The following is a 17,941-nucleotide window of genomic DNA, read 5'->3' as shown; positions in this document are numbered from 1 at the left end:
TTCACTAGTAACATTGTAGCTTTTACCCTGAAAACAATGCTTTTACCCTGAAAACAAATAAGAGTCTTTCTTAATCATCAGACTGACTTCCCTGCATCTTTTCCTAGAAACCTTGTTACCAATTTCAAACATGAGATCTCACACTCCATCATAAAGGGCTTCCTCAGAGCAAGTTATCTTTTTCTTTTTGTCCACATTTGGATTCTACATTTACACAAAAGTAACTCCTCTTCATTTAAATGGGATTTGCCTCCAAGTGTGGATACTTAGGATTGCAGTTCTATCTTCCAAAATAATGTGGGCAGAGAAACCAAAGTTGGAGGCAGTCTAGCCCACAGCCCTGCTTGGCGCAGGAAATCCAAAGCTAGAACATCGCCAACAGAATGTTGTCCGGGTTGAAGGCCATCCAGTGGAGGCTGGTGGTTCCATTGTCAGTGGAGCAGTGAATCCACTCCGATTTCCTGTCAGAAACAGTCAGAACTCCAAAGAAGTTAGAAAGCTCCTTTAGAGTTCTGACTGAAACCTGGAGCAGATTCACCACCCCACTGACATTTCAGCCACCATCCTCCACTGATGCCACTAGTGAGCTAGGGCTCTCTGCCCATCTTTACCTGGCTCCACTCTCACTTTATTATTAGCTTAGCCCAGTGTAGTGAATTCTTTTGCCAAGCAAAGACCCAGAAAAACCACAATGTAGAAGAAGTACGTCGTTTTTAAAAATAGTGATCTGCCTAACCTTAGCTATTATAAACATGGGGCATAATTCAGCCAAACTTAAGCATACTTAATTCTCATTGATTTCAATGTGAAACATACGTATATGCTCTAAATGGCCTCCTGTTAAAATCAATGGGGTTTAAGTATGCTCACGGTTCCCAGGATCATGCCCTTAGTTTATCTTATATTCAGCTGCCAGAACCAGGTGCCTCTTTAGGCCACTGGGAGGCATTGTCTGTGTTAGATACACTATAGCCTTCTCTCTAGGACAACAGAATTCTCTACAACACACTGTAATAACGATAAGGGGGCAAAGAATCAAAGAGTACCTAAAATTTTAAGAATTACAGCAACCATGGAAGGGTTGTGTTTGTGTCCACCCTCATTTCATTTCATTTTTTATTTCAGTTATTACATTTCTATTCCGCCCCACCCTCGTGTTCCATTTTTCCTTAAAGTTTCATCAAGGGAAAATCGTGCAGCTGTCTGTCCCTAATTAGGTGCTGCATCTGAGGTTCGAACATGAAGATAAATCATTTTTTCTTTTGGCCTTCCTTGCCTGTGGAAATAAAGCCAGAAGAGCTGTGTTAGAGGATAAAAGAAATCAGACACCGATGATCAGAACATTTTCAGCTACATAACTATGTTACCGTGGCCTTTTTTTGGCCAGTCTATACTTGCCACTAAATGTGTTTCTTTAAGTTGTGCCCAGGACTGCTGGGAGCAGGGTGGGGGAGATTAAACCTTCCCGTCACTCTTGTGCTCCTGAGCAGTCCCCCAAACTCTGCTGTTTGCATCAGAAGGGAAGTTCCAGTGGAGGTTTCCCTCCCAGAGCAAATAGCAGCTTTTGGAGAGGCAATATTAATCAGGGCCATGGGAGGGGGGAAAGCTGAGCTCCTCCTCTCTGCAGCCCAAAGTCCTAAGCCTGACCAAGCTCCTGCAGCTATTGGCATTTGATAAAAGACACACACATTTATCATCATCTGTAGCAGGGACCCTTTGGGTAGAGAACTAGCAAGGAGTAGTTTGGTTGCTAAATTTGAGCACAAGAACCACACAACTGGATGCAGACAATGCCCTCTTCACTACGAATCAGTTGGATGGGAATGCACCTTCCCACCTCTTTTGCTGTGAGATGGGAAGATACATCTCCAGTCACTGACTGGATTTGCACATCATGCTAAACCCCACTCCGTAGTTGATTGTGGGTTGTTGTTGAACTGTGGGTTGTTTGTTGAATTGTGAATTAGCATGTTCACTGAACCCCGGACATTTCCCACAGGGTGGCTTGTTAACCACCCTGAATATCCTAATAACAAGCCATGGTTTCGCATAGTGGTTTATTTGAGAAAAATAAACCATATACTCAACCACTAAGTGTGGGTTAGCATATTGTGTGAACTATCTCAGGACACCAGACATGTGCAGCACCTTGTTGTTGTTGGCTTCCAGACACTACAGTCTGACCTGGACAGCTTGCAGTAGCTCATTGACCCAGCTACTGGGGCTGGCTCCATGTATGAGCCTCCTCCGGCAAAGTGCTGCCTGGCGGATCTCATGCCAACAACGCTGTTCCATCCCCAGTGAGCTTACCAGAAGTGGGCAGCACAGCTGTGATCTGTGGCAGGCGGTTCTAAGCTGCCCTTCAATGCCCTATCACTCTGACACTGTAGGGCACTGTAAATTACTTTCCGGACCCAGCTGCTGCTGCTGTAAGATATGAAAATGGGCTGGTGGGAGGACCCAGAATCAGCACCACTGGGCCCTCCTGGGGAACTCTCATCCGGGGAGCTGTCTGAGGGCCCTGAGAGCTACAATGGACTATGTGCTCATGTCCCTGGGGGCCCTTCAGGTCCAGGAAGGAACAGTGTCATGCAATATTAGCTGCTTTGATTGGCAAGCAGTCTGAAGCCTCAAGACTGGTGGACTGGATATAAAATACTTGGAGCTTTGCCTGATCAATGCAGCCATCTCCTCCTGGTGCAGAATGCTCCTAGATAGGGCAAATACATCCAAAGTAGCAGCATATCGTAGCTTAAAGCTCTTACTGCCAGTAACTAACCCTTAGGAGAGGCATTCAGCTTTTTCAAATGGGGGAAAAACTGCAGGTGGGAGAAGGGCTGGTGGCCATCTGGGGGACCTCAGAGGGCCAGATGGGACCTTCGGAAAGCTGGATTTGGCCCACGTGCCTGAGGTTCAACACCCCTGCTATAGAGTGTGTTATAGAGGACCATACCTGTGCAAATTTTCAGCATCTTCAATAGTTTCAGGTAAAGTTTTTCCTTTGGTTTCAGGTAACAGCAAAACCAAACCACCATCGATGAGGCCAACCACAGCTTCAAACACACAGCACAAATATCAGGTCAACTGAAGCCATGCTATGAAATGAATCATGTTACAACTAGATATTAAACAATTACATTAAGTGATACTGATGCACTTCAGAAATGTGTTAATCATGTCCAAAAATGTTCTGTGGAGGAGGAGAGAGGAGGAGAACCTACATCTGCAAGCTGCCTCATTTTCTTTACCACAATTCAATTTCAAGTACTGAAATGCGACAAAGGAAATGATAACGCTTGTAGATGTGGGTCTTTCTCCTCCCCCACAGAGCATTTCTCAATGACCTCATTTTTCTGCAGAGTCCTTCAAGGAGTGGAAAATAAGCTATAGTTTCTAGGAATCCACAACAATAAAAAGAGAGAGAAAAAATATCCATTGTGTGTTATCAGAAATTCTAATGAAATATAGAATTACTGAACATATGCAAAAAGATATGAGCTAGCAGAGACTGGGGCCACAGCTAGACCTAAGGTTTATCCTGGGATCATCCAGGGTTCGCCCCTGCCTGAGCACTGGATCCCCTGTGTGTCACCTAGATGAACAGGTTTGACCCCTGGACGATCCAGCGATAAACCTTAGGTCTAGCTATGGCCTGGGTCTTAGAACTGTGGATTCATGTATTCACAGAACTTGCCATCTGGCTTTCTCACACTGACCCAGATGGTGTTTTCAGAATTCTAAGGATGGCTGCTCCCACCCTTAGGGTTGGCTCCAGGTTTGAGGGGGGACCCTGGAGAAAGAGCTCTATGGTTGGGCCCCATTATACTGATGAGCCCACTCAGGCTTCTTATGTGGCAGCAGTGCTCCCAGCATGGCTAGGAGCTGCCGTTTTTATTTCCCACAATGCCTCAGAGCACCTAAGGACACAGGGGCATTGCAGAAATCGATATGGAAGAGTCTCACAAACCCAGCTACCTGGGGCAGGGGCCAGCAGCAATCCTAAGATGCCTGATACTGGCTCCAGGCCTGATCATCCTGGCACAGTTAAGGGAACAGGAATATCTTCTCTCTGCATCATTCCCTGGCCCTTCCCATTGCTCCTTGGCACTGTAAGCCTGCCCCTCAACACAGCTATGCTGCTTTGCAGCATGCAGTTCGAATTGCCTTCCTCTGTATCATTCTAAACGGTCCACATTTGTGCTAATAAAATGGAAACAATCCCCATATTTTCCAGCCAAGAGTAACTCTGCATGAATATTTGATTCATTTGAGTTGTTTAGCAGGCCAGCAGACTATAGATTTTTCTGACAGTGGGATTTAGCGTGTTTTATTTTTTAAGACTGGAGGTTCAATACTTATAGCTGCAGGCCCTTCAACACAGAGTCCTGTGGGATTAATCTTTTTTATTGTTTCCAAACACCAATAAATAAAAAACACTACAGCGCAAAATATACATATAAGCACACACACAAACAAAGCAAAAACAAACAAACAAACAAACAAACAAAAACCACAAAAATAGAGTCCTAATGTGAATTTTCTGCCCTCATTTAACCTAAAACAACACAATCAGGTTCTTACCAAAGACAACAAGTGGAAGTTCATGCCAGGTATCTGCCAGTCTGTAGACAATGAATGGAGTTATGATCCCACCAATATCACACATGGAAGAACAGACAAGGACCCCCAGATTCCTTTAAAAAAACGGGATAACGATCATCTTCAGTAACCGAGGATTGTACAAGCAAGGCCAGCGTCAAGACTAGGTATGGTTGGGCACCAGCCAAGGGTCCACACCAGAGCAGGGCTCCACTGATGAGAGCCCCCTGGAGTTGCTTCTCCTCTTCACCACTGCAACCTTCTTGTTCGCCTGCCTCTCACTCTGGCCAGACAGCAATGATGGTGAAAAGGAGGAGCAGTAGAACCCATGGTCTACTTGCTCATCGGTTCTCTGCCTGTCAAGTAAGAAAACGGTAGCAGTGATAAGAAAGAGGATGGAGAGCAAAAGTAACTAGAGACAATGGTGGTGAGAAGGCAGACTCACTGAGGAAGGGCCGCCATGGGGGATGCCTTGTCCAAAGGCACTCAAAAACCTGGAGCTGGCACTCTGAAACATTTCCTGTGACATTGTACCACTGAAAGGTCAAAAGTAGATTTGATCCTTTTAAATGGCCAGCCATTTCCCCCCAATGTATTCTTTCACTTTTGCTGGAGAACCACCTTGTCCCTCTTGTTGGTTGCTCAGCTTCCACAAGTCATACGTGCTGAAAAGGGTGAGCTGGAAAACCAACTGCAGCTGGTGCTCTGAGTATAGGGGAAGGAGGAAGAGGTAAGGGGTAAAGAGCCAGGAAAGTTGAAGGGGTGGGGAGGTGGGGAGAAGTGAGATAGGCCTGGGTCCTTTTGGATGGGAGATATCATGGGAAGGAGAGGGGAGAGGGTTTTGAGTCAGTGGGATGGGCTGAAACAAAGGTGGGGTGGGGCAGAAGTCTGGATAATTAGGAAGGGAAGGGCCTTAAGCTCCTCTCCCAAACCAGTGCCATATCTGCTATTTCTATACTTCTCCACCAACCACCCCAAACGAGGGCCACATAAATCCAAACAGATTTTGAAGGCTTTAACATTTCTAACAAGTAAAGATATTTCAAAGAATAACAGGAGTTGTCCCTGGACTGACCACTGCAGAGAGTGGGTGGTAAAATCTGGGGTGGTTCTTACTGTTCTTGCTCAGAAGCTGCTGTGCAAAGGAACAAGCAAACAAAAAAAATACTCTTTTATTACTCGCCATTCCTCCACTCCAAATGGAGAAACATGCATATTGAACCCTTTGTGGGGCAATTTGGAATGGGAAAACGGATGATGGGGAAAGGGTTAAGCAACCCCCTCCCCCAGCTGCTTCTCCATGCAAATCCTCCTTCTCCGGCAGCCACTTTTCTCATATGCAAGCTGAGGCTCTGCTACATGCATTTGTATGTAACGTGAAGTTAGTTCCCAAGCTTATGAGCAAGCCAATATCAAGCTTTTTGCCTATAAATGTATTATTAATTTAGTCTGGAATGAAAATAAAGGATCACAGTATTTTGATAAAGTTTCACATGACTTTTGATGTCCAGTTGTGCCCCCATCACCCCTTCTACAAATACTTTAAATAAATAAAATAAACATTTTTTAAAAATATAGTTTTAGTTCAGTTTTTGCTAAATGTTTTTCAAGTTCAGAAGTGTAAGCTGCCTTGAGCATGCTTCAATGGAAAGATGAAATATGAAAGTGTTACTAGTTGAATAGACTTGAACAAACATATGGCATAAGCAGGGAGCTTTGCGTTTGAATGGCCGCTGGCACTTTCACAAAGGATGCCATTGCATCCTGAAGTATCTGAGAATGGTTCACTCACCTGAGGAATGTCGGGTACAGTTCTGCATTGACCAAGCAGATCATTTCATAGCACATTGTAATGCCCATCCTGCCTAAGCAAGCAGCAGTCATTTTAAGCCAATAGAGATCTGAAAAGAAATCAAATAGTATTCATAGCTGAATTTTTCCTGGCTCCTGTTTTTCTGTGCAAAAGTGGACTAATAGATATACATTAAAATACACCCACACCCAATAAATTTCACAGAAATACAGTTGCCCTATGTGTTTGCAAGATGAAGAGATGACATTATGGAAAGCCTAGCCCATTGTATAGTGATGCAGTGATCCTGTGTAAGAGCACAGGTCTTATGTGTTGTGGCCCCATCACAAACCCCTCCCCCTTGCATGGCCCCCAAAGAATTTCACAGAAGCTAATTCAGCCCCCCCAACCCCAAGTGTAGCCCATGTGCTTGACATCTGTGTAATCCGTTTGACAGAAACTGCTGCCATAGGGCGGCTTCTTCTTCTTCTTCTTCTTCTTCTTCTTCTTCTTCTTCTTCTTCTTCTTCTTCTTCTTCTTCTTCTTCTTCTTCTTCTTCTTCTTCTTCTTCTTCTTCTTCTTCTTCTTCTTCTTCTTCTTCTTCTTCTTCTTCTTCTTCTTCTTCTTCTTCTTCTTCTTCTTCTTCTTCTTCTTCTTCTTCTTCTTCTTCTTCTTCTTCTTCTTCTTCTTCTTCTTCTTCTTCTTCTTCTTCTTCTTCTTCTTCTTCTTCTTCTTCTTCTTGTCGTCCATATACAGGAATGAAGACCACATTCACAAAATCCTGTGCCTCAGGGTCAAGTACACTTTACTTTTTCTATTTGGTAGAGATGGCTTAATCAGTGCAAAATACACACAGTGGGGCATCTGTTGTGAATGCACATGCATATTCAAATGGCTGTTTTTGTTGTTTTTATACCCCTCCAACAAGGAACTAAGAAAGGGTGGGAGGGAAAGGGGTGCATATCCCTTTCCCTGTCAGCCATTTTCTGGTGAAAGATCCCACTCGAGCTAACTTTCCCCTTATGGAAGAAGAGATTCAGCTCCCTGGACATTATTTTCCCAGTAGGGATAAAGGCAGAAAAAGTACTGGGGGTGTGGGAGAGAAAGTATTGGATCTCATAAACAGATTACATAGAGAGGGCACAGAAAGACATCTCAGAAAAGAACTCACCTTCAGGGACAAGAGCTGTAACAAGGCAGGCGATTCCTGCCATCAGATTTGCTGCAGCCCAGGGGTAGCGACGGCCTATGCGGTCGACTGTGAGCATGAGTATGATGGCAGCTGGAAATTCAACAAGAGCAGAGTAAAAAAAGTCCAGATAAATGTTGCCGCCAGCAATGCCCATGTGCATGATGAGGCCCTGATACAGAACAGAGCTTGTGAACCTAGACAAAGAATGTATCATTTTATTTATGATATTTATTACCCACTTTTCATTATAAAATAATCCCAAAGTAGGGGTTGTTGTTGTTGTAATAACAATAACAATAGAGGCCAAAAGAATGCAGTTTCTTCTCCAAGTCCTTAAACATTCAGAAAACCAATTCTTACTTCTGGTCAAGTTCCGAACATAGAGAACAGCTTAAAATTAAATATGAAGCATGGTGGGAGCCTAGTATCTTATCTGTCTGCAGCCCCGATGTGGAGTGGAGGAGCATTCAGAAAATGTGACCTCTCCTTGACAGGAATTGCCAAGCAGATTGCATTGCGGAAGGGGACTTGGAAGGCCTCCATTGAGTTCTACAGAGATTTCCTCTGAGGTGCATCTGCAGGATGGGATGGACCATGACCATGGAGATTCATTGATTTGGGGGGAAATCACATTTTTGGGATGTTTTTTGGTTTTTGTTAATGAAAATTTTTTCTTACCAAGTGTACATTAATATGAGCGTGTGTTTCCTTATCTGTGGAGTCCTCACCAGATCCAGAAATGAAGGGCGTAGCTTGTCACCCACTTCTTCTTCAGGCTGAAGGTTCTAGAAGGTCCAAGAAAGCAGCATTCAGTATCATGGGTAGTGAGATGGCAGAGGGGGGGAATACTGAGCTTAAAAATTTCATATCATGATTTCTGGACTTTTTCAACACTTTGAGGGATTTTTTTTGGTTTTATTTTAAAGAAAAGACTTCCCCGATTCCCACTCCCAGCCCAAAACAGATATTTTGGGGAATTTCCCAACAAATATTTATTTATTGTATTTTTCATCTGTCCAATAACAAATGTTGCCTGGGTGGATTGCAAACATTATTTTGGAACTGAAACTTTCCAAGTTATATTGTGGATTTAAGAACAGCCACTACCACCACACATATACGCACAGATGTTGAAAATGCATGTACCCCAATGGTGCATGAATGTAAATGAGCCTGCATGTATGTGACCCTCTCACAGATACTCCTGTCCCCTTCCCTGAATTTTCTGCTTTCACTTAATAATAAAAATCTAGATCTCTGGTCCCGTCACTTTCAGCCATGTAAGGGGAAAAAATTTCAGGCAGTCCATTTTCTGTTCAGTTGGAAGTAAAGCTGCCCCTCAGCTTCTGGTGTTCTGGTAGATGGATGCAAAGGTACAAGGAAGTCAGTGATAAGCATTTGAACACTTGTGCCTCAATCCAATGGAAAGTATGTGAATTAGTGGGGAGCATCTGCATGCTTCTTGTTGTTGTTGCTTGTTTGTTTTTAAAGCCCAAATCACAATAAACAACCCAGAGTATCCGGGTTCAGATGTTACTCTAACAACTTACAAATGGGGCATTAGTAGGTTGTCTATTCAAACCAGGAAGGGCCCCCAACAAATTGTGAGATAATTAACTCTTGAATTGCCACCATGACATGCAAACCAGGTCACAATCCAGTGCTCTATAAATTGATTAAATAAATAAACATGTTTTTGAGGGGGAGAGAATTACATCTCTCTAAACTGTTTGCTTACCTCCATAGAAGGAGGTAACTTCTTGCGGTTTCCCTTGGCAATCCGTTTAATAATTTTCAGGGCTTTGTCACTTTCCCGCTGGGCTATCAACCACCTTGGAGACTCTGGAAGACACCTGTAACACCAAGAAAATGGGCATCATTAGATGACAGCAAAATGCACCCACTGTAAAATAGTCATGGTAAACAAAGGTAGCGTTACATGGCAGTTAGCCTGAGGTGGGTGAGACAATAGACTTGAAATGTTGAGTGAGTATCCCACTCCCTGTCTAAGTTCCTTTTGCACTGTACAATTGTTGAAACGTGATTTCCTAAATCATACTGTAGGTTAATGGTGACTAATGTCTAATTGTTCTGTCTCTTTTGACACAATTTGATGCATCTAAAGTGTACTAATACCACATCTCCCAGTATTAAATTCATATGGGGCATCTGGATAAATTTATTAATTTTATTTATTACATTTTTATACTGCCCAATAGCCAAAGCTCTCTGGGTGGTTCACAAAAAGGTAAAGGTTGAAGGTAACAGGTGCCTTATTCCTGGAAAAATAAGCTATTTAACTAGGTTCCTCTTTTATCATTGTGCAGTTTGCTTTGCTTTCTGGTGCCAATATGTTCCTTGAGTCGTTCTGTTTTCTTTTGGGGGCTCTAACGGAGGTCTTGTTTACCAGTAATACAGCAAGAAGAAGAAGTTCGGCAATGTAACAGCGAGTTGCAGCCATCTCCATTGAGGGATTGCATAAGCAATAGCAGCAAGTACAAGGAGCCCAACGGTAAAGGCGACTTGGTAAACGATGCCGACTGTTCTTCGGTAGCTCAAGCCAACAAATTCTGTGACTTTAAAAAGATGGAAAAAGTCCATTGAACACAGAGAAAAAAAATATTTGAAGGTGAAGCTAGATTCCCCCATAATTCATGCCACCCTGAGCTTCATAGATCTCATACATTTAGACATACTAAGATTTTTTTTTACTAAATGAAACAGTTGATCTTTCAAAATTGGGCTTCTACAAAATGATGGGGGGTAGCTTTCTATAGAAATCAAAAGCATTTAGTAAATCTCTGACTTTTTAATGACCCTGCACAACCCGGAGAGGCTGAAAATATCCTAAGCTTGCAATCCTAGGCACACTTACTTAGAAGTTCCATTGAATAAATGGAAGTGTCTCCTGTAGTACATCTGTTGAAGCAAACTGCCTTGAGTGAAACAATTATAGAATATCTTTGTGAAATTGAACATTTAATTTTGCATTCAGTTTTACCATCAGTAGTTATTTTATTAATAAGTTAAAACTAGGGCTGTCAAATGATCTTTAACTGACTATTCATTTGTCTTTTAGCTCAGGGATGGGCAGCTTGTGGCCCTCCAGATGTTTTGCCTACAACTCCCATGAGCCTTAGCCAGCATAGCCACTGGTGAGGGATGATGGAAGTTGTAGGCCGAAACATATGGAGGACCACAAGTTGCCCACTTCTTTTTTGAGCCATCATTGTTAATGATTATTAAATTGAATAATTGAATATGGGTATCTTTATGAGAATATTGGTTCCTTTCTGAGATGTTAAAGGAGGAATAAGATGATATATAATTGTATAAAGCTACCACTTATTGACAGAAATATTTAATATTTTATTTTTTTCATTTCCTATTTCTCTGAGACAGTAGAACTAAAATAGTCTTTTTTTTTAAGTGCACTATTAACTTACAGCTCCTCCATTTTCATTTACTGATCAATCAAGTAAGGCTGCAATATTATACCCATTTGCCTGGGAGTAAAACCCATTGAACTCAGTGAACCTTGCCTCTGAGTGGACATACATAGGATTGCACTTTAACGTGCATTCATCTTTCCTTAGGATCCTTGTCAGGACTTATAACTGTCTTACTAAACTGTATTAGAATAAAACTGTTGGATCTTTTAATTTGCTAGTTTAATTTCAAGAAGATAAAACTGTAGTGAGCCTTACTCAAGATGTAGCCTGTTAACCAGCCCCCTTTGCTGACCAGTCCTTGTATCAAGCGGAAGACCACAGCCCATGTGTAGCTAGGTGCAAAAGCCAAGAGAACACCTGAGATGGAATTTATAAGGATGGTAATTAACAGGCACAGTTTACGTCCAAACCTACAGAGAGAAATGACACCCATCATTATTATACAAATAGAATGGAGGGAGGACATCATAACGAATGCTTTGGAATTTTTTTAAAAAGTAAGCTATTACTACCAGATAAAACATTTTTTTAATTCATTAAAGAAATTAATCTTTTTATATAAAACATGTTCCTGTCTTCATCCATTAACCTTACAGAACAAAGTAAAATGTTCTAAATATCTAAATCTGCCTGCATGGACTTTTTTGCTCCCCATCTGCAATCCCAGCATATTTTAGATATCTTCTCACTGCTTCTTTGATATAACAACTCTATGCCTTCTGAAGAGTGCAACACAATTCACCTGCCTTGCAACTGTAGGTATCCCTTTGTATCCCTTTGCTGGCTTCTCATGTTCTTGGCTCTAAGAACTCCCTCTTAGGTTTGGTAAAATATTATTATTATTATTATTATTATTATTATTATTATTATTATTATTTATTTATATAGCACCATCAGTGTACATGGTGCTGTACAGAGTAAAGCAGTAAATAGCAAGACCCTGCCGCATAGGCTTACAATCTGGTGGCTCCAATGTCAGTGGGATGGTGAATCCACTCCGGGTTTCAGTCCGAACTCTAAAGGAGCTATCCAAGGTGTTTCAAACCTTGGATAGCTCCTTTAGAGTTCTGATTGGTTCTGACTGAAACCTGGAGCCGATTCACCACTAACAAAAGAGTCACCAGCCTCCATTGGTAAAATATTTTCAGAGTTGGAGGTGGTATGATACAGAAACAGCAAAAACATATTGTCAGCGTTCTCCATAATACTAGCTCTTTGGATAAATACTTTCCCAATTGGAGTGGTTCCAAACGGAGGACTCCTGATGCTACTCATTAAAAGGCATTGTGCAATTATTCCATCTTTTTCTCCTCAATAAATTTTCTGGAGTGAAAGAAAAGATGGAAGAAGTGGTGGGAAAATGTGGGATGGTTACAAGATGAAGACGACATCTAGAGTCCTTGTAAAATTGCAAGCGTAAAGTAGAGTGTTGGCATGAAAAAGGCCTCATCTGGAAGCACCCTCAGTGGACTTGCTGACTCTGAACAAAGCCAGCTATTAATGGCAGAAGCATAGAAGTGTTGAAGTTCCATGGAATGCCATCAAACAAGAAAGGTGGGTGGCCAATTCTCAGCTATAGAGCTGAGTTCAGTTACCAGTGCAAATAGTCTAACCATCTCAATACACAGTGGTCTCACCAGAATTCAGTTGAAAGGGCTATTTTCTCAGCAGAACCATGCTCCATTCTGGGTTTTATTTCTAATAAAGAGAGCATAAATACCCTACCTGGAAACATAAAATCAGACCTACCTGTCTGCCATGTATCCGATGCTTATGGAACCAACAAAAAATCCAACATTCACACATGACTGAAACAGGTCCAATTTCCAGGAATCCTCACACACCAGGTTAAACTAAAAAGATACACATCCAGGTTAAAGAAAATACATGAAAATGTATTATTATTATTATTATTATTATTATTATTATTATTATTATTATTATTATTTCCCCAAGGATTGCTTTCTTCCTAAGTTTCAAAAGTTATTTCCAAAAAATGTGCTTGTTGTTTGGAGTTTGAGTGGGCCCACTCGAAGCATGGCTAAGTCTGGATTCAACCTATTGTTCTGTAATTCCAAGATCTTGATCTATACCAACCAGGATATTGCACTACGAAAGCGATATGAAAATGGTATATAAAAGGCAGGAGCCACACCAAGCAGGATATAGCACTATGAAAGCGGTATATGGTAGGTGTCAATGGGCCTCAACAGTTGTCAGTGCACTTCAATACCGCTACAAAGCAGTAGTGTGGCTTCTGCCTTTCATATACCGCTTTCATAGTGCAATATCCTGCTTGGTGGAGATTAGGCCCCAATCTTTCCAGAAACATCATTCAGGTTTATTTGTTCCTAAAGAGTTTTGCCATTTTTCTAATAACAGTTTTTAATATTTGCCCAATCTGAACATAACTGAACACTTCCCATAATTTCTCATTCTGAAGTATTGGAGATGTTGTGAGTAGGAGCTCTACTTAGTTATTTAAAACGCTTATCTATCGCCTTTATGCCATTGTTGGTATCCAAGGTGGTGTGTGCTGTTGCAGATAATTGCATACTTTGAGGTATATAATTACATAATTAGGAATGCCATCCTATCAGGATGGCCATAAGCCTCTGAAATGGGAGGCTTACGGACATCCAGTGTAGAGTGGGAGGAGCAGTGGAGCTTAGGGTGACCATATGAAAAGGAGGACAGGGCTCCTGTATCTTTAACAGTAATGTAGAAAAGGGAATTTCATCCGGTGTCAATTGAAGAGGGTGAAATTCCCTCTTCATCACAGCAGTTAAAGCTGCAGAAGCCCTGCCCTCTTTTGTGTCTGGCCACTCTACTATAGCTAGTGTAGCTTTAACTTTTGTGATGAAGAGGGAATTTCACTCACTTCAATTGACACCTGCTGAAATTCCTTTTTCTACATTACTGTTAAAGATACAGGAGCCCTGTCCTCCTTTTCATATGGTCACCCTAGTGGAGCTTATTTTGCCTCCACGCTCCTCCAGCTTTGCATTTCAGCAAAGGTGGGGGGATTTTCATTCACGTAGCTTGGACTCTGCAGAGTGTGAGGAATGAAAGCTGGGGCAGCCTGGGGATACAGCATAAGTCTCCCCAGACCCCTCCCCTCCCACCAGCCTGCCCCCTTTCTCTTCTTTCCAAGGTCACCTTTGCAACCTTGGCGAGGCAGCCAGGGGGGAGCTCACATTCCTGACTCTGAGGTCAGAGCAAAATCTCCAACTTCGGATACAGGAATCTGAAGTAGTCTATAGCACCCCCAGACTCTGCCTAGGGACAATACAAAACAGTGCAAAACAAGGGGCTGAATTCAGACTAGCTTTATTATATTTAGATTAATGGCACTTAATAAGTCATAATTAAACATTTACATTGATTTCAATGGAGCCTAAGTTCAGCTAAATCTGGATCCAACCAAACATTAATAGCAGTGTTCAAAACCACCACTTCAAAGTATTTTAATTGATTCTGTAAGCTACCTTGAGTGCCATTTTTGGTAGAAACATGGGGTACAATTGAAATAAATAAATATAGGGTGGATATGGGGAACTATTCACAATAAATCCATTGAAATTACCAGCCAAACGCTCAAATGAACAAGGAAGTTGTTGCTGGGTGTCTAAACGATAACACCAAAGCTGCCAGCTGGATCCACCTTAGGAGGACCTTCCACAATTGAGATACAGTTATGGAGAAGTCCTTTTCACAATAACTGCCTGCCTAACCTCTGCAGGCAATCACATGTGAAGGGTCTCTACTGCTTATCTCACCTGGCAGGCAGGTTCATACTGGTGGACTGGTCCTTCAGGTAGCCTGATCTCAGATAGTTTACACTTTAGCTGGGGCTGCCCCAAAATATTTGGCTTCCTGAGGTGAAGGGCAAGATGGCGCCCCATCCCAATTCCATGTACAGAAGGTGACCAAACCAGCAGTTGGAATTTAACTTCAACTCTGGTGAGAGGATTCCATGCTCTAATTACCTAGGGAGGTTGTGGGCTCTCCCACACTGGAGGCCTTCAAGAGGCAGCTGGACAGCCATCTGTCAGGGATGCTTTAAGGTGGATTCCTGCATTGAGCAGGGGGTTGGACTCGATGGCCTTGTAGGTCCCTTCCAACTCTACTATTGTATGCTTCTATGAATGCACCTGAGGGCAGCAGGTGCTGGGCAGATTGCATGGTATGCCCAACTTTCTACTTCAGCATCTTGCTGCTGCTCCCTGCCCCTCATCATCTGTCACCTGAGGCAGCCGGCCTGATGGTAGGGCTGCCCTCGGGTTTATCTCTTTAAGTTGGTATTGTTATGGGTTCATCTGAATGATCGCTCAAGGTTCCCTCCAACTCTGTCAGTCTGGCAGTAAAAAGAGATTGTTAGAATGGGTCCAGCCGATTGGGCAAATTTAGCATGGCAGCTTCCCTACTGGTATGGAGATTAGCTGAGAGCTGGCTGTCCTCAAAAAGGGCCACAGGTAGACTGTTCTGGAAGGGGCCTTATCCTTTCTCTCCCTCCGTCCTGCTAATTCAGAGGTCATAAGAAGTGCCATGCTGGATCAGCCTGAGGGTCCATCTAGTCTAGCACTGTGTTCACACAGTCTGAACAGAAGCAAGCGGGTCTGAATAGAAGCAAGCAGTGTGAGCAGTAGTTAGTCTGTTCTGGCCTGAGACTGGAACTGGAAAGGAGGCAGAGCGATGGTTTTGCTCTCTACAGGAAATACTATGACACTACGGCTTTCCTTAGACATGGGGAACAAGAAGCTGTTGAAGCGTTAATGCTGTGGCTGCTGGCCTTATGCTCAGCCTGTATATAGGTGTAAATAGGTGTAAATATACCCGGTATTACAAAAATGCTACAAGTCTCCAGTGACCTCCTTCTAAAGAAACAACCCTGAGAAACTGCTGGAACCCCTGGAATATCTCACCACTCCAAAGTGGGGTGCACGCGCATAACAGTATTTCCTGTTAGCAAAGAGCAAATTATTTATATAATGTTTCTTACCTCACTCACAATGGATGATCCTGAGAAACCATAAAACCAACCATCTTGGCATGCAATGAGGGGAATGCTGCTTTTGTTCCTGTCGGTGGTGAAAAAGTCCATTGGATTTGTGCAGCTCATCTCAGTTACGTTCCATTCCACGTCATACCTCTTGCACTGACTAGTGAAAGCATCTCCATGGGTCTCTCTCTTAGGAAGAGTGTAATTCAGCTCTTCTTCAAAACTCCAGCCGCATCTGTCACTTAGCTCGGCAGCTCCAGGACTCCGGCAACGGTGTTCTGGTATGAAACCTAGGAAGACGATGCCTACATAGATGGGTGGGAAGGCAGCAGAGAGCAAACATAGGACAAAAAATGCCCTTTTCTGATACAAGTCAAACCCCCCAATATGCTCTAAAATGTCATCTAAGGTTGGCATTCTTGCACTTGAGGCAACTCATTGAAAGTCACAGCCTTGTGTGCGCCTCTCAGCATTTTGTTGGCAGCAAAGCTGTTTAAAATAACAGCTTGAGATCAGACCAAAAGTCGCAATGAAGTTAGTAATTCACTTTGTAAATTGACAAACCATGCATTACAGCCTTATTTTCTAATGTGTCGTTTCACACTATCCTTGAAGAATGTGTCCCACACATTCTATTAGATGGTTGATTAATTCATTAATGTTTTCTAGTCTTGGAACCAAGACCAGGGGGATTATAGAGTATGCGGTAGATGTGACATTGGGGGATTGCTGTTGCCGCCTACAAATAAGCATTCATATGTGGGGCTCTGGTGAGCAATGAGGCAGGGCTGAGGCCATCTGAGAACTGAGGCAGGGAGCTCCTTGATTTGTGAAGGTCTGGTCCAAATTGCCCCCAGTCCTCCCTTCCTTGGGCAGCCCTGCTTGGAGCATTATATTCATTAAATTAAAAAAAGTCTGCATGTGGAAGTCAGCAAGTGGGCTCAGTGGTGAAGCACATGCTTTGCATGCAACAGGTCCCAGGTTCAATTTCTGGCATCTCCAGCTGTGACTAGAAAATACTGTGGTTTAAAACACTGGAAACTGTTTCCAGTCAGCTTAAATCCGCTTTGCACCCTCCAGATATTTTGTACTTCAGCTCCCATCTATCCCAGGCAGTACTGCTGACGGTCAGGAATGGTCGAATTTATAGTTCAAAACTTCTGCAGGGCACCAGGTTGCAGAAGGCTGGTGTAGACCCATAGTCTGGCGCAGCTTCATTGCAGCCACCATGCTATGAGCAATTGTGATGATGGTGGGTGACAGTGGAGGCTGGTGGCTCTGCACCTTAGATAGCTCCTTTAGAGTTCTGACTGAAATCCAGAGCAGATTCACCAGCCTCCACTGGTGTGTGAGTAATCAATCCATGTTGGCTTCCATGCTTGTGGTACCAGCATCCACATGTGGAAGTGATACCAATGGTCATTGGCTCAAAATTAGGACTACCATATGCAGAAAGAGCAAGTCTACTTCAGATTGAAGCAATATCAAACCTAGTGGTAGAGCAGATACCAAGGGGTACTTCCATATGAAGCTTTTTATGAGATGCCTCAGAAGAATGGAGAGATGGGCTAAAAAGTATTTTAAATATGATGGAGTAAAGCAGTGACGCTTGTGATAAATCATCTGAAACAATGGGGACAGATAGACAAAAAGGAATTTGTTTTCTCTCTCCACTGGTGTCTTCCTGTAACTATTCTTTGATGTAGATTGCAACTCTTTGTCCTTCCTTCTTCATCAGTAGTAAGTCTTCTTTTATCTGAACAGTGCAACCATAATGGCTGAACTCAACCCTTTCTATCAGAAATTGTTTTCCCAGGAGCTACGAACTCCCGATATGCTGTTGTTTACTTTCGAAACAGCAGTGGTTGTGTGTGTGTATTTCTTTCTATAGCACATGCCCTAAT

At 42.7% G+C, this 17,941-nt stretch overlaps 1 protein-coding gene across 1 annotated transcript; it reads right to left on the bottom strand.

Annotated features, from left to right (window-relative positions):
• Positions 1–1,209: 1,209 nt before the first annotated feature.
• LOC134398178 (solute carrier family 22 member 2-like) lies at positions 1,210–16,454 on the bottom strand. Its single transcript, XM_063125426.1, has 11 exons — positions 16,038–16,454; positions 12,785–12,888; positions 11,291–11,445; positions 9,991–10,159; positions 9,322–9,436; positions 8,262–8,368; positions 7,563–7,777; positions 6,392–6,500; positions 4,582–4,694; positions 2,954–3,053; positions 1,210–1,276 (listed from the first exon to the last, which is right to left on the bottom strand). Exons 1-11 carry the CDS (start codon positions 16,452–16,454, stop codon positions 1,210–1,212), a joined length of 1,671 nt encoding a protein of 556 aa, XP_062981496.1.
• Positions 16,455–17,941: the final 1,487 nt, after the last annotated feature.

The sequence above is a fragment of the Elgaria multicarinata genome, chromosome 4 (genome assembly GCF_023053635.1).
Source record: "Elgaria multicarinata webbii isolate HBS135686 ecotype San Diego chromosome 4, rElgMul1.1.pri, whole genome shotgun sequence".
In the NCBI taxonomy this organism is placed as follows: Eukaryota; Metazoa; Chordata; class Lepidosauria; order Squamata; family Anguidae; genus Elgaria; species Elgaria multicarinata.
The sequence above is the reverse complement of the archived record's forward strand: the minus strand, read 5'-3'. Positions and strand labels throughout refer to the sequence as shown.